Source organism: Crocodylus porosus, unplaced genomic scaffold (assembly GCF_001723895.1).
Source record: "Crocodylus porosus isolate Cpor-Errol unplaced genomic scaffold, CroPor_comp1, whole genome shotgun sequence".
Taxonomy (NCBI): domain Eukaryota; kingdom Metazoa; phylum Chordata; order Crocodylia; family Crocodylidae; genus Crocodylus; species Crocodylus porosus.
In genome coordinates, this window is record NW_017728911.1 from 13,674,347 (window position 1) to 13,696,026 (window position 21,680).

General features: G+C 41.3%; 1 protein-coding gene across 1 annotated transcript in view; it reads left to right on the forward strand.

Moving 5' to 3' along the window:
• THSD4 (thrombospondin type 1 domain containing 4) overlaps positions 1 to 21,680 on the forward strand; it is a 639,363-nt gene that overhangs the window by 210,876 nt on the left and 406,807 nt on the right. The window contains exon 6 of the mRNA XM_019533460.1: positions 4,231 to 4,367. Coding sequence (XP_019389005.1) covers positions 4,231 to 4,367 — 137 coding nt within the window. The remainder of the gene's footprint in view (positions 1 to 4,230; positions 4,368 to 21,680) is intronic.

The window sequence follows — 21,680 nt, forward strand, 5'->3', positions numbered from 1 at the left end:
CTCTTCTATAAGAATGCAAGAACTTTACCAAAATGATATACTACTACTCGCGTCTTGGCTGTGAATAGCATATAGAACAGGACTTTCAAGAAGTGTGCAGACCATGCAGGGGACTATTGTTTGAATCAGACCTTGGGGGACATTTTCAGCAGTGGATTAAGTGTCTAGGTCCCAGTCTAGTCAGGCATATATGAGGATCATATGCCCCAGGCACACTAATGGTAGTTGCTACGTATGTTTAAAAGCAATTCATGTATTCCTTATATAAGGTTCTTAATTAGTTGTCTGGAACTGGCCTCACACAGACGCTGCCTGTGCCTCTTATAACATGTGCCACAGGTGGTGCACCTCTGATCTCTGGAATTATTCTGGTGCTGTTATTGCTATAACACCAACCATGTGAAAGGCCCTTCACAGACAGTTAGAACATATAGCCTTGAAGAGCTTGCTGTCTAGAAAGATGAAATCTAAAAGAGAAGATGCTGCACAACACAAGTCATAGGTCTAGGACTCCATATATGAGGAGGGGATGGGTTGGAAGACCAATGCTGTGCCCCTAAAACATCTTGAAGAATTATGTGAAAGCTGAGAGTGTCTATACACTGTAGAAACTTGTCCTTCATTGGGAATTGCAAGGACAGTTGCCTGTGCAGAATCTGCACTATCCTAAGGGTTGTGTGAGGTTGTCAGAGACTTGCTTTCAGAACCATCTTCCTGGAAATTCCTGCATCTCCTAAAGGTTCCCTGAGTTTCACTAGCTTTGTTTATTCTGTGTTCATGTTTTGTCCTGCTTCAAGGAGAATTTTGGAGGTTTTTCTGGGTTTTGCCCCAGTAAGAAGCACGCTGGGCCTGGGAGATTCAGCCATGGTTCATGAACTGCATCTTTTTTACAGAAATATTTTGCTTGTATATTTTGTTAGAAGCTCTTTGCAAGGCAGTTAGAGGACTATCAAATCTCTGTGTCTGTGACCCAGTTTACTCCTGCCCTACTACATTTACAAATACTGTGTGCCAGTAGACTATAACCAGCACATAGCCCAATACTCAGTTACAGGAAGAGGATGACAGAGTATAGGAGGAGTATAGACATCCTTCTGTGAATACACTTTTCATTTGTCCACAACAAATTAGTCTCCTTAATTACTACATTTCCTGTAACTCAGCCCTGAAATAAGAACAACATATTTGCAGAGCAAACTAACTGCATGTGCTGTTTTTATTTCTTGAAGTATTTGACTATTAGGGCTATGCAAAGCTTCGATCCCTGTTTCAATTTGATGAAGATTTGGCCGAAGTCAGTGGCTGAATCTCCAAATCCAAATTGAATCAGAGGACCCTTTAATCTCTCTGAATTGAATCAGAACCCTCCAAATCAATTTGGAAAGATTCAGAGATTCAGACATAAACACAGCTTTAACTGTTTTCTTTACGTACCTTTAGGTAGCAGGGGCTTGTGAATGCTGCAATGCTGGGGTGCATAGAGTGTCGCACAGAAGCACAGGTTGGGGGGTGGGGGAGAGTCCTCAGCACACTCGACAGCAGACATGGAAGTGGACCAGAAGCACTCCCAGTCCATTTCTGGGTTCTCCAGGGAGCATGCCAGAGGCCCCCCTGGCTTGTTGACTGGTGCCTCCTGGGTCTGGGAGGGGTACTCGGGGTCCCCCTGCGGCCAATTGTCGAGCTGGGTGGGCTTGGGGAAGCCCCCCGGCACACTCCCTGGCAGACCCGGAAGTGGACTGGAAGTACTTCCAGTCCACTTCTGGGCTCACTGCTGAGCACATGGAGGGCCCCCCTGCACTCCTGTGTGATGCTCCATGCACCCCAGCATCACAGCATTCACAAGCCATGCCTACTACCTCAAGGTATGTAGAAAAAACACTTAAAGCTGTGTCTGTGTCCAAATCGCTGATTTTCTGAACCAGCATTGAATCTTCAGATTTGGATTCAGTCGAATCAAATCAGGGAGAGTGATCTGAACCAACGAATCGAATCACTGTCCCTGATTTGAGCCGAATCCAAATCCCAGTTGAACAGGGCTCACTTCGTGCACCCTTGTGGCCTATGTACTTTCCAGTAGTGTTAAAAAACATACAAAATTGTTGATCACCAATATTTATTCCATAATCAGATGTGGCCTAACTCTCAGTAGGATCTTGGCTGCTATAATGTTAAGCAAATTTCATGTTATATGTTGTTTGAAGACTTTTAATGTGACCTGAATATCATCAGGCTTGAGTCCTGTCAGACCATTAAAGGAAATCCATTTCAAACTCAGGGACTTCTACTAAAAAGGCTCTGGAGTTGATCCTAGGCAATTGAATTCTAGGCACTTTCTTTTTCTGATATGATTTGGGGTGAATTTGTTTTTCCTCCTTTTTTTTTCTTCATTGTTCTCCATTACTAAAACCCAGTATTATGTTAAAAGAGCACCTGAACCTGTGAAGATGGTAGATAGTTGACACTATATTTTGCTTAGCTGAGATATGAGAATGTGCTTCTGGCATTTTTATTTTAGGCCAGATTTAAGTTGTGATCCAGCAGTGTGCTGAAGCTAGCGCTGAACTTTAAGCATATCAGTTGCTCACAGACATACTCAAAGTTAAGCATGTACTTAAGAGCTTTCCTGTCTTGGAGCCTGAGTGAAGAGTTCAGCTAAAGCATGCACTAATTCCATTTCTATTAACTAATGGTGCTTCATCTATATTTATTTTTTAATTCCTAAATTGCACTTTATTGAGTACAGAGAAGGCAGAGTCTTTTCACCTTCCCTGGAGATCTTTAAGAGGAGACTGGATAGGCACCTGGCTGGGGTCTTATGACCCTCCCACCCCCAGTGCTCCTTCCTGCCCATGGCAGGGGGTCGGACTACATGGTCTGTCTAGGTCCCTCCCAACTCATTAATTCTATGATTCTAAAGAGCTTCTAAACTGGAAAGATGTCATATAGACAAAGTCAGTTCAAAAGGAAGAAATAATCACAGAACCATGAAGATAAGCATGTATCACATTAGCCACTTGATGTATTTTCCTCTTTTTGAACAGCCTTCATACGGTGTAGGAACCCCCTTCCCCTCTCCCCCTGTCCAGCTGCTGTTGACATCTGGCCAGAGGCAGAAGGCAAGGCTGGGAACAGAGCAGGCAAAGTTCCAATGTGCCACCCGATGCGGGAGGGGAGGGGAGGACTTGCAAAGCAGACTGGGATGCCAGTGGACAGCAACCTAATTCAAGTCAGGAGGGGGTCTGATACAGTAGTTCCATAGACTGGTCTAACCTAAATCACTTAAGTCTGATACTGCATCAATCTAGGTCTATCTTAGATTGGGATGTACCATTCTTAAATCAGTTTATGTGCTTTGAACTTGTCTTCTGTTACAGGTTTTGACTGGCTTTTGATCACTTATACTGGTTTACATATAATATCTGTGCCTAGCCTTACAGTTGCAGCAGTTTTATTAGACTTGTATCAAAACAGGAACATGCAGATATAGTACTTAACATCGTTCAGTTACCAAACAACCTCAAGTTTTTGTAATAGCAGAGAGGTTGGTCCTACCTAGTATAGTGGTTTCATCTTCTAATGTATAATAATATGTTCAAAGTACTTGGTGTGGAGGACAAAGACTTGTAAGGTTGGTGAAGGAATACATTTTTAGAAGTTGTCCTATTCTAAAAAAAAAAAATACCTGTGGCCTTTTATAATGCTAGCCATAATTGTGTCAGCTGCTGATTTGGCTCATTGTTATAAAATCTCAAATTTTCTGTTAGAGAGTGCAGCACTTTTGGAAGGGTGTCATATTGCCTTGTCTATTTGTAGCAAGTCTTCTGAACTGCAGGCTTATATTGGACATATCCCTCTTGTTTGATGTAATTCTGCTGACACTTCCAAATGAAAACAGATCATAACTGAAACCATGGGATTGTGAAGAACACAAATTTGGAAAGTTATTTCTAAAAAGTAAATAGGTCTATTCATTTAAGGAAATATAATTAAAAATAAAATCTGGTTTAAATCCTCATGAGGTTTGTGTGAAACTCTCTTAGAGCTTAAAATGATGTTTTCCTTATCAAAATGTATTTGAAAGATATGAGTTTTATAGAGAATGTCCCTTCTTATTTTTTTAATCTCCAAATCAGGGATAAAGTCTTCCAACTAATATAATGAAGTCTTTTTAAAAACTATTTGTAGTTTGTAGAACTTGTAACAAGAATTTATACCTTACTTTCTTTTCAGTGAAGGGAAGTCAGAAATGTGAACTGAACTGCCGAGCAATAGGCTACCGATTCTATGTAAGACAAGCTGAGAAAGTGATTGATGGCACTCCATGTGATCAAAATGGAACTTCAATCTGTGTGTCTGGGCAGTGCAAGGTAAGGCCTGCGTGACCAAAAAAACTTCCAGAGCCTGTGGTTCTGCTCCCTCACTTAGTCTGGATTTTTTTTTTCTTTTTTTCTTTCTCTTTCTTTGTCTTTTCACATGTCTGTCAAACTGGTTGTGTAGGCCACAAGGTTGCTGTGTATTTGACCTGGCTCAGATAGGAGGGGGTAGATCTAGCTTCACCATTGTTCTGAGTTCTGACCACATGCTATGGGGGCTAGGCTTATGCCAGTGGCCCTCCAATAGGTAACGCTGATGTTTTTCAAATTGATTGGTTGGCATCAAATAACACTTGTCCCTGACTGGGCCCAGGTGATGAGGTCAGTAAGGCTATTTAAGAGGTTCCCTCCATGTTGCGGGGTGGACGGACGTCTTATGGATACAGAATCCAGCCATGTACCTCCAGAACCCTCTGGGTGTTGCTGTGAGTAACTTATCTGAATTGTAGCCAGTAACTTAAATCTAAGTGTTCTAGACGTATACTAAAAGGGCCAGTGAGCCCTTTATACTGTTTTGCTCAAGGCTGTTTTCTTTCAAAATTCTTTTTGGCATGTATTCCTTCCCTAAGTCTTCCCTCTCCAATCAATAAAGCTGCCTATCATAGCAAGCCTGGCAGTGAATGTTTGACAGGGACTGGGCAAGCTTTTTTGCTCCCTTTGTTCGGCTGACTAAGGGAGGCTACTTTCCATGCTTCAGGCTATAAGAAGCACCCAGATATATCCTGCAGGGGCTAAGCAACCCCATAGTGATTGAGAGCTACAGGGCCTATGTACCTCAAGTGGCTCAGGGGCCTAACAGAGACTGGAGCTTGGGTGGTGGCAATGGTACCCCAGGCTTGTGGGTGTGCTCCAGGAAGGGGGTTGGTCAGATGTTGGCACCTCTGTGGAGGCACCTGAAGCTTGGTTTTGGTCAGGTGCAGTGAGGGGGGCGGCTGGGCACTGGAGCGTCCCATACTGGCCTGCCACAGCTTGTGTCTTAAATGGGAACTTTAGCAAGTCAGCCTGTGACTATTATGTCTTACACAATTTCTGCTGACAATTAAAACAAATGTACTGTGGAAGATCTGGGTGTCTGGTGAACTTTTAAGGAACTTTTCAAATACAGAATATTTTTAATAGTTATGAACATTAAAATAGTATCTTCATGATTATAGTTTTACTATAATTAGTATTATTAATTATTTGACTGCAAACATTTTGAAAGATGCTTTTCAGAAGATTTCTGACCAAAATTATGATGGTTTCCCATGAACTTTTTTCATTTGTTTAGGTCAGATATACGGTTCAAAGTTTACCCATATAGCCACATTGGTTAGGGGTGTGAAAAAAATCACTCCTTCCTCTCTCTCCTTTCCAACTTACACAGCAAGGTTAGCAAAATCCCTGGTGCTGAGGCAGCCACCTTGACTTTTGTTGGCTTAATTTGTATCATTGTGGGAGTGGGCTAGGGTATGCCAGCAGAAATTCTCCTTTTGTTGGTGTACACTGCATCTCTGCTAAGTAGTTCTGATACAGTTTCTGGTATAGCTGCAGAGGTAGGATCTCTGTAGTGTAAGCAAGCGCTTCCTACAAAAGAGGTGTTCATCTCTTTATCATATTAAATTTCCTAGGAATTTATAAAATAAAAAATGTGTCGAAGAAAGGAAAGGTGTCAATTATTACCTTTAGAATGTAGTTATTTCCCTTCCTAGTTGAAACAGCTGATAAAATACAGTAGTTAGCTTTCATTTAATTGTGTGTTTATTTTAATTGTCATTTGCTAGTAACATTGTAATTTCTCCAGTCAGGCTGTATGAGCAATTGAGACCTTTAGTCACTCTGCATTTTGGTTTCTGCTCATTCAACAATAGTATGCTGTTACTACTAGTAATTATAGATAGGATATGCAGTCATTTCTCAAGGGTCCAGAATGAGGTACTGTGTTGACTTGACACAATCTGTTGTATGGACTTCCCCTGCAGAAAGAGTCAACACCCTGTAGCTACTGCAAGGTGGCAGCCATCTTACAGGAAATGTGGTATTGCTTGAATTGTTTTTATTTGAAAATTCTGATGCAGTAAGACTTAAAATGTATAAAATATTGATAAGCAGTATTAGATGTGTTGCTAACTTTTCCACTATCTGTAGGCAGAAGGAGCCTGGAAAATTTAACAGCAGGTCAAATGTGACTCATGAGCCCAAATACTGAAAGGTCAAATTTAGTTTAAATGTTGCACTGCCACAGGAAATCTCTTATAAATACAACATTTTCTGAAAGTCCAGATTTCTCTTGCATGTGCACATCTGGACAATACCAAGCATGTGTCTGTTTTGTATTTTTAGCAGAGTACAATCAGAGATTAACTTGGAGTTTTCCTTGTAGATGAGAGATATGTGTGAAGCTGATTATTCTTTAAATAGTCCCTTGATCTAAAGCTGATTCATAAAGAGCCAGGGAATTGTTTTAATTACAGTTCTGATCTGTGACTGATAGAGGAATTGAAATATGAGCTTTTACTATACCAGCTGCCTGGCACAGGGCTTTCTACAAACACAAAATAAAAGCTGATATTTGGAGGTAAAGGGTAAAAAGAAATAATAGCTTAGTAGGCTAGTAAGAAATATTGCTCCAAAATCTGAAAAATCCCCATGCAGTGCATCAGTGGTCAAAAATTTGCCACATATTCTAAATTGCTGGTGTGAATGGATGCTACCTGAACATCTTATATGTTATCTTCATAAGTGTTCAGGGCCCTAACAGCAACCAAATGAATTTGTACAGAAAAGGCAGGTAAGGAGGGGCATAAGGAAGGGCACTATTAAGTTACTCTACAGCTGTGGGCTTAGTGATCATTCTCTGTACAACGGTGTAGAGCACTTGAGCAGCGATTGTCAGCATGGGTGCTTTGGCACCCTGGGGTGTCTTGATAACCTTTCAGGGGTGCTAGAAAGTCCCATGCAATGTTAGCACTGTTAGGTGTATAAACATGATTCACAAGATGAACACAAAAACCATGTCCACACATTCAGGTGTTCTCTGCACTATGAGGTAGCAGCAGGGGGTGGCGGGTTGACCCTAGTCAAAAAACCCCCACATGAAAGAAGAATAGGGTGGTGCATGTGGAGGTGCGCACTGCCCAGAACCTGAGCCTGGCCGGTTGGACCAACGCTCCAGCTGCCAGCCAGGCTCTGAGCAGAAAGATTGCTGCAACTGCAGCTTCCCAAGGGCCCCAAGACCCCAGGTAAGGCTGCTGGGGCTAGCACGGTTGCTTGTCTCAGCCTCCTCTACCCCACCCAGGGTAACGTGCTGTGTGCCAGCGGGCACATGGCACAGGTGTTACCCGGGGACAAGTAGCAGTGGCACAAAGTGTGCTGCTGCCCTTGTCCCCAGGGAACACGTCTGTATGGATGTGGCTAAAGATTTCAAATAGGAGTTCATAGTATTAAAAACATTTTGACTTGCTGTGGTCTTTTTGAGGTCTTTGCAACACAAGAATTGATCTCGTATTTTTCTGCAGTCAAAAAACAAGTTAAAGCTAAGAGCTGACATTTTTCAAGGGATGACTTGAGTCTAGCAAGTTTAAGAACCACTGGTATAGAGTGAGAGGGTAAGATGGGCAGGAGAAAAGGAGGGCATAAGTTGTGGGCCTTGAATATGTAGTGAAGCTTCCATTATGTGCAGTACAGTTATTTTAGCAGTAAATTATGGCACACTGGGATATTGAAATGAACCAGTTCACATTTTTTCTATTTTGTAGTGACTGAAGTCTAAAAGAACAATATTTGCAACATTTTTTCATAATTTACTTCTTTGTTTTGGAACAGTTAATACTGTGTTAATTACTGTAACTTTGGTTAACATTTAAGGTAAATTAGAACAGGTCTCTCATGCCCTATCATTTGTTTTGAGTGTGATAGCAAGGTTTTCTGTCTGTTGTGTAAAATTTAGCCCAAATCAGAACCCCAGTCCTTGCGGAAGGTTTACTAAATTTTTGTTTGCTTTCCCCCAAACCATTTATTTTTAAATTTCTTTTATTTTCTTATGTACTTTATTTTGCACATAACTTCCTGATCCCAGAAGTCCTGAGATACCTCAGAATAATTCACATATTATTGCTCTGACATCAGAAATGGACACTCACAAAATCTTCTATTATGAGATTTACAGTTTAGTTTTACAGTTGCAGATTCAGGTAACAGTCCAGATTTTTGGGGGTTGAACGTAAAGCATATAAGGTTCATTCGTCAGTAAGTTTTATGTCTTTGCAGTGTAAATAAACTGTTTCCTGACTTGATCTGGGGTGATCTCTGTCACTTAAGAATTTAACTATAAATCTAGTTTCTTAAATGTACATCAGTGACTCCTGCAGAAATGTATTTTACCAGCTTCCATAAAGCTCTCCTACTTGTGATTTAATAAATGTAATATATGTTCAATAGCATACCGGTAAAACCCATAATGTAGTAACATATCTACATTGTAAAAAAATGCATATCCTTTCATAGATGCAATGTTTGTGTTTGTGTACCAAAGAGGCAGAATCTGTTCCATTTGCCAGATGTCATCAGATATGTTACAACAAAGTTATTGCATAATGCTGAATACTTTCCTTGTGGATTTAACTTAGAACCTTAACATGATAGGATCAAAAGAGAGAGAAAGAAAGAAGAGATTAGGAGATGATACAATAGATTAGTTTATCATGTATATGCATATAGGGGATTTAAAAAACACTTATACTTTATAAATTCAAAATAACTCCTGTCATGTCATTCTGCAGTACACAGCAGACTCAATTCAGACAAAGCTTTGCACTTTTAGAATGCTTTTCATTGGAGGACTCAATTGTGGATGACTATTTATGACATGTAAAGTTGCACATGAGCATGCTTATCTCAGTTGGTGTGTATGCCTTAAGGGATATAGCTTAAATTGAGCATATTCTTTTTTTTTTCTCCCCTTCATGCACATTTGAGAATGTGCCCAATAGCTTATTTGGCTTACAGAAAAGACTAAGTTTTAAACCTATTTCTGTGATCCAAACATGCTGCTAGCTTAAAACATATTTTCTAAATGCATGCTTCTTTTTCCTGTGACTTTCTGAAGACTTCTGGAATTATTTGCATCTGTTCCTAAAGTTTTGTCACCATTTTCATTTCCTGACCACATGTTCTAACATGATTCTGACTCCCTTCAAAATTTCTGTTTCCTGCCCTGGTAAATGTATCTCTTTATATCGTATGCTTGTATGCTCTTTTGCAAACAGTGAGATTAGTAATTCAATATATTCTTTTTGCATTCTTTAATGAGTGGTAATGTATTATCTGTACAATAACTATGCGATGATATAGTGTGTGGTTACCATTCTTTTTAATGAAACTACGGTGTAGTGCAAAATACAGCCTTCAAAGTACTGTGCAGTTTTGCTGTAATTACAAGAGGTATACACTTCTCATGTCATATGGCCTAAGCTATAACTCTTCACTAAAATGATTTAAAAAAAATCTTTACTGTACTTTCTTCCCTGCTTAATATTTTATGTAATAATTTCTTACAAGTTTTGTACCTAGATTTAAAAAAAAAATGTAGTTCTTTTAAATCCTGTTGATTTTGTTGTACTTGCCATAGAGCTGTGTGAACTAAAAATGGTTAAGGTGCTTGTCTGTTGTCTGGATCTTTTAGATTGGCAAAACTTAGCAAGGTTTTTTCCCCTGAGAATAGGTTTTTTCTTGCAACATATCTGGTACTTCTTGTTCCTTGTCAAGTCAGAAATACTGCAAACATAGTCTTCCCTATGGTCTGTACTGACCTTCTGGTCCTGAATGGAAATAGGTGCATCAAAAAAGTTTTGCTTACTTTTAGACAAAATATTAAGGATAATGGACACTTAATTTGTCTCTGTAGCACATGGCAGATTTATACTTTCCATTTTCTTGTGGTACATTATTTTCTGAACTGACAGCAGCAACATGGTTCATTGATTCAGACACCACTTATAGTTATTTTTACCATTCCCTATTAACCAAGCAAATAATCCAAGCTTTTCTAGTATTAGCTTACTATTCCTAGGCACAAAAGTGAAGGAGTAGGTGGGAACCAAACCCCTGCTATTGCTTTACTTGTCATGGGTATGACAGATGTGACCAAACAAGTATTGCTGCCTGGAGGTGCTGGATAGTTTCAGCACAAGATTAAAGCTTCTGTCTTCAAACAAAAGCTGGTTGCATTTCAGGAAACTGTTTCTGAATGGAGCTGAAAGGTACAAAGAAATCTTGCCAATAAAATTACAGCACTGAATGGCATCCAAATGTTTTCTTTGGGGATCGTGACTGTTTTGCACTGTATGTACCACCCTTTAGGTGGAATGGAATGTGTCAGGGTTTTGATAATGGAATTCAGGTTGTCAAGTTTAGAATCGTGGCAAACAAGTTAGACAGGCTTAAAAAGAATGAACTTTTTACATACACAGTGGAAGAAAACAATTGTTTCATTTATATTTCTTGCACACTGTGGGCCAATTTCGCTGTTGGATGGATGTGCAGGATTTGATTTGGAATCAGCTAGAGACGTATGTAGCTATCCAGTAGCATAGACCATTGCAGTATCATGGTGCAGCTGAGTTGCTTACTAATTTAGGACCATAATCTTCCATCTTAACTAAACATATGATCTAAGTCTATTCAAAGTGAGTAACAATGGTAGATTCTGGCCCTGAAAGCCAGAAACACATCTTGAATTTTGGTAGCTTGCTTTCCCTTTTCCCTTCCCTTCCCATTTTCTTGCTGATGAGAAATGTTCTTATTTTAAAGTTAAATTTTTTTTACTAGGGCTAGGAAGATTTGGGGTGATTGTTTTCTGTCCTTAATACCACTGTTATTCTGGAGTAACTCCAGTGACCTCAGTGTGTTCCCTGGAAATTGTTTACCCTTTGCTATCAGTTGCTGACAAGCATGGGATTATAGTGATTAAGACGAGATTGAGCAAAGTCAAATTTTCAGGGGATATACAGATCTTACTGTATTTCATGGCCTTTGTTGTGAGAGAAATCATCAACACCCCTTCTTATATACAAATGCAGCTTCTCCAGACATCCAAATATAAATCCTTACAGAGTTCTAGCTGATATTATTTATGTTTCAGTCTGTGCTATACCCTGAATATATATATTCAAGGTTGGCTTTATTTAGAAGCAAAGATCTACTTCATTTTATAAAAATATTGTTTTAGTGTGTTTGATAGTGTGCTCCCCTTCCTCCTTAATTTTGCTCCCCTATGCATTCTGAATCATTAACCTGCCAGGTTGTGTAGAAACATTCCTAGTTTTATGGTGAAATGCTAAAGTATAGCTATTGTAGCAGGGGTGGGCAGTGATTTGAGCCTGAGGGCTACAAGGGGAGTTTTGATCAGCTGATGCAGGCTGGGAGTTGAAGCCAGAGCACCAGCACTGGGACAGGAGCCACCTGGCTGAAGCTGCTCTCCTGCCCACCCAGGACAGTGTGGCGCAGCAGGATGCAGTGCAGTTCCAGCTCCCAGGAAGCCAGCCAGGAGCTGAAGCTGGAGTCTCATGGCCTGGGGTAGAAGCTGCCTGACTGAAGCTGCTTGAGTAGTGTGGCATGGTGTGGCATGGCAAGGTCAGGATCAGAAGCAGGAGACACTGCTGGAGGCAGGGGACATATAGCAGCACCTGGCTGCAGCTGCATCAGGAACAGCCTGTCCAGAAGCTGTGTGCTGGTCAGGGCCTAGGCTGGTGGGCACCAGCAGAAGCCCAATGCAGGCTGCCCCAGTGTGAACGGGTAGGGTATGGCCCCATGCGGAGTGCTGTGGGGGCAGCCACAGGCTGGATCCAGTCACTTGGCAGGTGGGATGTGGCCCACGGCCCATATTTTGCCCACCCCTATGTTATAGTGTTGGCATGATGTTGCTGTTGTGATGGTCCTTCTTATCAGGGGCCAAGAGACAAGGATTTTTCTGGGTGATATCTTTTATTTCACCAACTGCATGGTTGGGATAGACTTAGATAAGCTTTTGAATGCAGCCCATTCTTCCTTAGGTCTGAGGAAAAAGCCTTTGCTAGGGGTATGGCTGTTATTTTATCTTCTGTTTGCTTGGTTGCTTTGTAGCTTGTTTTCTAACTTTTTCTCTAGTTACTCTGTTCCTATGGATATAACATTGTATTTCTGAGGAAGTTGTTTTGAGTTGATACATATATCTATTGGTTGTAGCTCCCAGGGAAATTTCTTGTAGATGCCAAATCCATTTAGGCTGGTAAGGACTGGTTGGTAAGTAGAGGTGTGGTCTGTAATTGAAAAATCTCAGGCTCCAACCCAGAGGACAGGGGTTGTACAGAACTTGTTACTTGAAAAATTTGCACTTGAGACAGATGTAGAAGGGGTGAGAAGTGTATTTAATCATGTAATCAGGGGATTGTCTATACAGTGGGTGCATCTTCACGTGCACTTTACTGTGAAGTAGACTGATTACCTCTGCAGTAAAGTGTTACCATCTATACATGTGCTAGTATCAGGGCTCAGTAAACTATACACTGCTGTATGATAGCACCACTGGGGACAGTACTACCTGATGATACATTAATCAACTGTACTGAAATGTATGTGTAAACAGTGACTGGGTGGGGGCCAGGATCTTGTCTGCTGCAGCTCCGCAGCGTCAAATTGCTGCTGTACTGGGCACACATATAGACATTGCACCCAGGAGCAGTTCACTTTGGCTTGAACTGCTCTGGAGTTTATTGTTTCACCTTAATTTCACATGTAGATGCACCCAGTGTGTTCAAAACATCACTTGCAACTTTACCTACCCTACTCACTAATTCAAAACCAGTGTAGCTGCATTTCTGCAGCCTCTCAGGAGTCAGCCTCTCAGTAGTGTTAATTAGCTCACCCACAAGCCTACATACAAGAGGCCATTCTGCTTCTCATTTTGGTAGCTCTGCTGCCTGGCTTCTTGTGCCTTGTGGTATGAACAGGTTGTTTGACATATTATTTTGCCAGATATTTTCAAGTTTTCAAGTTAAAGAAGCTATGGAAATGTAAGATGAAAATATAACACAAACATTTAATGTTCCTTGAGCTCAAAAGGGTATTCAACCTTATCTGAATTTCCATGGGCTGCAAACTTCTAAACCAATAAGTTTTCTTGCATACTAAAGGGGAAGCATTTTTGTCACTGAGTTTATAAAACATGGCACAATGGAGTGCAGACAATTTGCAGCTACCTCTTGAATGAACTCCATGGTGTAAATAACAAAGGAGCATTCAAGAATTAACAGAACATTGGAAAGCCTGGGAAGGAGAAGAGCCTGCTGTTCCAGCAAACTGACAATTGACATACACGTATTATAATGATAATTCAGTAAAGGTTGTTCTTTTCAGGAAGAGAGCGCTAATTTATAATTTCTTTGTAACAAGGAAAAGTGAAGTTTCTCCTTAAGACAGCACAGTGTGTGTGCCTCTTTTAACGGTCTAAATCTGAACTGAACTCACACTGGTAACTGTATCCAGCAGTCTCCTATAAATATAACCACCACAGTTACAGATAACACCATTGCTAATAGGCTATTATTCAATCTGAGAGGTGCTATGATGCATGGGAATATGTCCATCCTCTCATACTGCTGAAGAACGAGCTTTTGAAAAGATTCAAAAGTGGCACTGATAGAAATGCTGGATACAACTAGGGATGGACAAATCAGGCCTGCAAAGCAAACCTCTTCCAGATGTAGTCCCAGGACTCAAACCTTTCTGAGGTGTTCTGAGTTATTTTAAATGTCAGGCTTTCATCCTCTGGTATTTTAGCCAGAAGAGGAGTGAGAACTGTTGTACTAAATTTAGTGAAGAAGAGAGTTGAATGGAAATAATAATTTATTGAACACATCAGCAATACCAATATTTAAGCAACTCCTTCAATGCAACACTCAACTTGTAAACTAGCTGTAGTGGTCAACAAGGATATCATTTGCAAGTCTTTTGATGGAAACAGTGATTTCAGCTGGTTAGGCACATGTCACTGGTCTAGGGGTTCAAGCAGGTGTTGTTTCTTCTTTTCTGGTGTGTTGCTCTCCCTCTCAGTATTTTTCCTTCAGCTTTTATATACTTGTTTGTAGTTCTCTTCTGTACGTTCCATATGTCATAAATATCCACCAGTCGTCTTTCACGGTGGTCATTCTGGTTAGACGTAGACTGCCTTTTTTATCTTGCTGTCTCTGATTGCTACTACCTCCTTTTTAACTTCTTCACGACATGGGTTTTACAGATGTCACTAAACAGTGATCTGCTTGCTCTGCTTTTAGAGGCGTTGCTTACTCTAAGCACTTTGCTAAGGTGACTTTGAGGCCTACAGCAACCACTAGACTATATATGGACTATACTGAGAATCTGTATTCATGCTACCTCCAGCACTTCTGGAAGAAGAAAGTAATGGCAATTTGTTTTTGGCTTGTGTTACTGACCAAGATGTGAAAATTATAAAATGTTCATGTTCCATGATCCTCACCCGAAGCATGGTCAGCTTTTAAATCTTTCAAGATTTGTTCAGTACTTTTTTATGCTGTCTGACGAGTGAAGCCCATTAACATGACTAAAGACTCTTGGCAGGGATTCTAGGAACAGCAGCATGGATGTGGAGGAAGATTAGAGGGAGGAAGCTATAGAAACATTTATTTGTATTTATATATAATTTCTTCCGGCTGTAGGCATATGTGGTGCCATGAGAATTCTTGGCTAACTATAAGTATCCCCACAGTGTTGCCTCTAATGTGCTGAATGGCACACTTTGAAAAATAGAATTTCAATCTGCAAGAAGGCTATGTCAACCTACTTCATATTTTAGAAGAGTAAGATGTATGATATCATTTCCAACTTTATGTAGGTAGGTTGGGGAGCTGTTAAAGAAATAACTGCCATGCCTACATCCTTGTACCTCTTGTGAGGGGAGCTAGTATTGTTGAGAATTGACATTAGCAACATGGATCATAGGATTATTTTAATTTGAAATCCAACAATATCCTTTAACAATAAAGTGTAAGAACTGGTAACAAGTAATTTAAATTAACTACACAGATTACAAGAAAGTAGGCAATCAGACTTTGGCTTTTTTCCCAAAATGGCTTGGACGTTTGGGGGGGGGGGGGTGGGAAAGAAATAATTAAGCTGTATTTACTGGCCTGAGAGAAAGCCAACTTGAGCTCTTTATGTGCCCAGGATGTTTGAATAAACTATATCTTAGGGTCAGCATTTTTATAGCTTTGCACTGCAAACCATAAAGGAGAATGTTTGTTTAATGTATTTTTATGTATTTAAATAAGGTATAAAGCTTCCATCACTCAAAAAGCACCTGGGTAATGTCCATAAAATATCAAAGTTTAGAAACTATACAGGAGGCCCAGTGGTCCAAATATATAGACCTCCAGCAGCAGCTTCCTCCCATGTGCACAGAGGGGTTGCTGGAAATACGGAAAAAACAATGGCAAAGAATAAAATAATCCAAATGCATTACCTAATGTTGAAAGGTCTATAGTTTGCCCTCAGTGTTTATAGCGTCTTTCTGTGGCCCATGAAGTAAACTACATGTGTGCAGCTCAAAAAGAGCTTTAGGTAGTTTAAGAGTGGAAAATATTTAACTACAAGTTGATTGCATGTGTGCTTGACAGTCCTAACACCCACTGTCAAAAGGAAGTGAAATATATTTCAGTAAGAAATTATGGAAGCATTTTTACATAAATCCCCCATTTGGGCCTGCTATTGCCCTTGAATTGCTCAGCAGGTCAGCATTGTTCACCTTTACTGCATTAGTACTAGGTAAGTATTTTGTCACTTCTGAATCCTGCAGGAATTTTCTGTATGGATGTGATGTTCTGGCTGCTGAAATTTAGGGGACTGCCAAAGGGACTTCAATTACACTGGTAGAAATCACAAGCATAAATCACATGCATAGCAAATGGAAACTAGAATGCACATTATAGGCAAGTTTCTCAGCTGGTGAAAATCAGCATAATTTCATACATGGCAAGGAAGCTGTGACAAATTTGCACCATATGTGGATCTGGCCTTTAGATAAGGGCAACAAAGCACAGGTAAAATATTACATCTATATATGTGCATGTTAAAGTCATACTGAGATTGGAACCATTTTAGGGATTTTGCTATGAACATTATTAGGTTGTCTAAAGAAAACAATACATGGTCATGACTTGTGTCTGTTGTATTGCAAGTTGCTGAGTGCCTTTAAAAGAATAAGATGTGGTATTGTAGTTAAGAACAAGAAAGTTTATTATCCAGCATTCTCAGTTTTCTTTCTCAAACTACATCAGAACTCCCACTGTGACCGATCCCAAAGTGCACTGGGCGGCTTGAAAAATCTGGCATGGGTATTTCAGGATCTCTCTCTTCACTAGTTTCAGTCTTGATCTGGCATTTGAAATGGATAGTCTGCTGTCCCTAATCATAGTACACAGTTTCACCTTCTGTTTATTACAGGCACTGTAGTTGAACTCTTCCTTTTACCCCTCTTGGGGACAGCTTTTCTCCATTCATTTTCCTGTTTGCAGGATTAAGACTGAGGAACGTGGTCACTGCAAACAATCCTGGTAAAATCTTGACTCCATCAATATTCTAGCATGTTAACCCACTGAATTGAAACTAAATTTGTATGTATTACTGTAAGGGTACAAATATGCTTACATTTAGACCTATTTGAATGGGAAATTGTTTCAAAAGGGCATCAGTTGCTTCATCTAATTGTTACCTGTGGAGAAACTGGGAACTATGCAAATGTCGCAAAATCACTCCAACTTTTACATTGCTTCACCCCGTGTTAAAAGTTGGAGCAGTTTTGCTATATTTGTATCATTTCTGGCTTGTCTATAGGTAACAATTAGAATGTAACAGCTGCTGCCCTTTTGGAAAGACACCACCAAGTGAAGCAAATCAGCTGTGCCAGGATATGTCCTGGCATAGATCATTCATTTTAATGGGTGAAATGCATATCACCTGTTATCCTGCCCGTTGATACTGGAGGACAACAGGAGACATGTTCACCGGGGGCTTGGGGTTTGGTCCTGTGCCTCCTGGGAATTCCTGCACAGGATTGGATTTGTTAAACTCTAGGAGGGCCTGTCTAGCTTCCCCCACTTATCCAGACATGGTCCTGGGGTTTCCAAGGTTGTCTCTGGCTAAGTAGGTAAACTCTGACTTTCCTTGCTTACCCAGACATGTCCTGGAGACCTCCCAGAGCTTGGGGAGCCCACTACTGTTGGGGAATCCTAAATTGCTTGAGAATGGGCCCCCCTGGGGAAGCTGGAAAATGTAGGCAGCTCCAGGCTGCCCTTGCTCTCCTGCCATAAAGCAAATAGATATCTACCACAATAAAGCAGCAGAAATTATTAACTTTTTTTGCAGCTGCAAATTTGGGCATCCATGGCATGACAAAATGTCTGGATGTCTATCTGCTTGCATTATGCACTGCCATAATTTTTTTTATGGCTGCCCAAAGGTGAGGAAAGACGATGTCTGTTTTCACTCTTAATATATCTTTACCCTAACTTACAAGTCATATGAGATCTCACTTGCTGGCCTGTCCCCCACCCCCTGCACCTTTTATTGTGATAAGTAATTTGGAAATGATCCATTTCCAACTGTGAGCCATGTTTTACCAAAACAGGAGATTGCCTGGCTAAGCAGCAGCTCTGCAGAAAAGGATCTGGCAGTTAGTGGATAATAAGCTGAATATGAGCCAACAGTATGCCCTTGTTGTAAAGAAGGTTAACAGGATACTGGGCTGCATTATTAAGAACATTGCCAGCAGATTGAGCGAAGTGATTCTTCCCCTCTATTTGGTGCTGGTGAGGCCACATCTGGAGTGCTGTGTCCAGTTTTGGGCCCCCCACTACAGGTTTTAGACAAAAAAGGATGTAGACAAATTAGAGAGAGTCCAGTAGAGGGCACCAAAAATGGTTAGGGGGCTGGGGCACATGACATATGAGCAGGGATCCAGATTTTCTGTTTCCCTCAGAAAAATGGAAAAAAACTGTGGATTTTCCCTTTAAACAAGAAAAATGCAGATTTTTCATTTTAATGGAGAAACATGCAGATTTTCCATGTTTGCAGACAGCTCTCTGCAGGCTGGCAGAATTCCAGCCTGCAAGGGACCGCGGGGAGTGGGAGAAGGGCAGTCAGGCAGGAGGCACTGTGTGCATGTGCGTACTCACACATGTACATGGCTGTCAGGCAGCCTGGAGAGCAGCTCCTGCACGTAAGTCCAGTAGATGGGTGGAGGATTGAGGGCCCCATAGTGAGGGAGGGAGGGAGTTGGGCAGGGCTGAGGCTGGGGCTGCTGTCCAGCCAGGTGGTGCATGGGGTTTGTGGTCTGGGGCCAGAATGCGCATCTGCAGGGCCCCAGTGGGGAGCAGGACTGAGCTGCAAGTGGCTCATCCAGGGGGCAGGGAAGGGGAAGACTGGCTCCCTGCCACTATGCACACTCCCAGGAGGAGGGCAGAGAGGGCACATGCCCCCCATATCTGTGCATAGGGAAGGGGCAAACTTCCTTCTGTAGGCTTGAGCTCCCCACCCTGCTGCCTTCAGCCCAGGCCCTCTGCATCCCAGTGGGTGGGACCCGGTGTGGGCACAGTGAGGCCAGGTGGAGAAGCTCCTTACCACTGCAAGCCCCATACCATCCTGAAGAAGCACCCCCTACCCGCCCAGCAGGAGTGGGGGTGGTGGCACAGAGTTGTGCCCCTTGCTGCTGTTGGGTGGGCAGGGGGCACCTGGCCATGGTGGCACAGAGCTCCCAGCAGCATCAGTGAGCTTCCCCACCCAGCCCCTCTCTGTCCTGCCATGCTAGGTTCCACTTGCTGGATTACAGAGGGTTGGTAGAGGGGGGGCACAATGGGCAGCATGCAGCCGGCCCCACACCCCCTAATGGGCTCCACTCTATCCATGCCACCCATGGGGGAGGGGGAGTTGGGTTCCACCCTTTGTTCCACCACAGCAGCTGCCACCTCTTGCAGATGGCAGCCATGGCTCGGGTGCTGTGGCAAGGGGCTGTGGACCTGTGTCCCTGGCCCTGTAGCTGTAGCAGTTGGGGGCCCCCTCTGGCTGGGCTGGTGGGATGGGGGAGCTGTGGGTGGGGAGTGAGAGGCACTGGCAGGGTCAGGGTCAGGCTGTGGATGGGGAATGAGTGGCACCAGCAGGGCTGGGGGGCTGTGGCTTGGGAGTGAAGGGCCTGGACCTGCATCCTGGTGAGCAAAGGGGGCAGGGGAAGCTCTGATTTTCCATGATAAAAAGCTCAAAATCAAATACCAAAATGTATAAGTACTTAGAATGTATTTTACTATAGTGATTGAGGCACTGGTAGGCTTCCATATTGCTTTAAAATTGTAAATATATCACTAAAACATTGTGTTTAATTGATACATGCCTATCTAGCCTCCTCTTGAAGTCCTCCAGGTTAGGTGATAGTACCACCTCTCTTGACAGCCCATTCCAGATTCTGGCCACCCTTACTGTGACAAATGTCTTCCTAATATCTAACCTGAATCTACTCTCCTCTAGTTTGTACCCATTATTCCTAGATACTCCTAGGGGTGCCCTGGTAAATAGTGCATCTCCAACTCCCTGTTGTCCTCCCTTGATAAACTTATAGGTTGCTACACGGTCTCCCCTCAGATGTCTCTTGTGAAGGCTGAAAAGATCCAGATCTCTCAACCTCCCCTCATAGGTTTTTGTATGGAGGCCACTATTCATATGAGTGGCCCTCCTTTGGACCCTGTCCAGTATATAGTATAAATTTGCATCCCTTTTCCAGGAAATGGTTCTTTCCATGTCTCACTTTCTGCACACATACACAGTTCTGTTTGGGAAAATGTCTTTTAAATGCATAAGTGATTTATGGAATGAATGTCCTTTGGTGTATTTGGTTAAGTCAGCCATTGCTTATGTATTGACGTGCGCCTTACAGAAATTTGGTACATTATACTTTGCTTGACTGTTTTTCCCCTTAAAACATATGAAGTGATCTCCTTGAATTTGCTATAGATAATAGATGAGCAAACTGGTTTAGATAAAAGAAGAACTGACTTGGAGGATAAGGTTGGTTATATTAAAAATATATCTGTAATAACACTAACTTAATACCAACTGTTAAAGTAATGGGGGCTACTTACTCCTAGGCCAAACTAAAAATATGATCAAGTTTATAAAAATTTGTACTCTGTAACTCTTCCTTAACTCTAAAATATTTTGGATTCTGTGGAAAAATATACTTCATAAGTATGTCTTTTAAAGAAAATATGTAAAGCCGTATCTGAAGAACCAGTTTTCATGGTCTGTAGCACGCTCTATTGGACATTTTGTTGAACTGACATCCCAAATCAAAAACTGTGATATGTTCTGATACCCTGTGTTTATGAGTTACATTTTGTTTGCTTTCTCCTTGATCTTTATGCAGTAGTTGAAGGAAAATATGGTAAAATGCTAAAGGTATAGGGTACAAAAAGAAACAAATTATTAATAAAAGATATAAGATGTAAAATGAAGCCAAATATGTTTTTTTGTTAATCACAAATGTATTGAGTAACACATATCTTGCCAATCTGGCATTAGAAGTTTACTACAATGCAATCATGATTAACTTAATAGGGAGTTTTGGATATCTGAAATGGTGTCATGTCCTATAATATCCATCCATCTGAAAATTCACTCAGGTGAAACAGCAGTTACTTTTATTTTTAGAGCACTCCATGCCAGCAGATAGCTGAGGGTGTATTGCAAGGAAAAAAATATACTTTTACTACCACTTATTTTTATTTACCTGAAGCCTATTCACAATTCATTCCAATTAAGATGGAAATGATTATTTTGAAGGATAGTTCTGGGAATATGATCCTCTACCTACAGGGAGATGAGCTATTTTTTCTTCTTATGATATTGCATACCCTATGAATGATTTTGCACTTTCCATTTGATTATGGGGTATGTATGAGGTAGTTGTATCTATTTAGCTAGATCAATGCATATGTGGTCTCTCTCTTTTGGTTTGAAATGCCAATGCGATGTGGGTGGGGAGCTCAAGAGAGGTGGTACTATCACCTAACCTGGAGGACTTCAAGAGGAGGCTAGATAGGCACATATCAATTAAACACAATGTTTTAGTGATATATTTACAATTTTAAAGCAATATGGAAGCCTACCAGTGCCTCAATCACTATAGTAAAATACGTTCTAAGTACTTATACATTTTGGTATTTGATTTTGAGCTTTTTATCATGGAAAATCAGAGCTTCCCCTGCCCCCTTTGCTCACCAGGATGCAGGT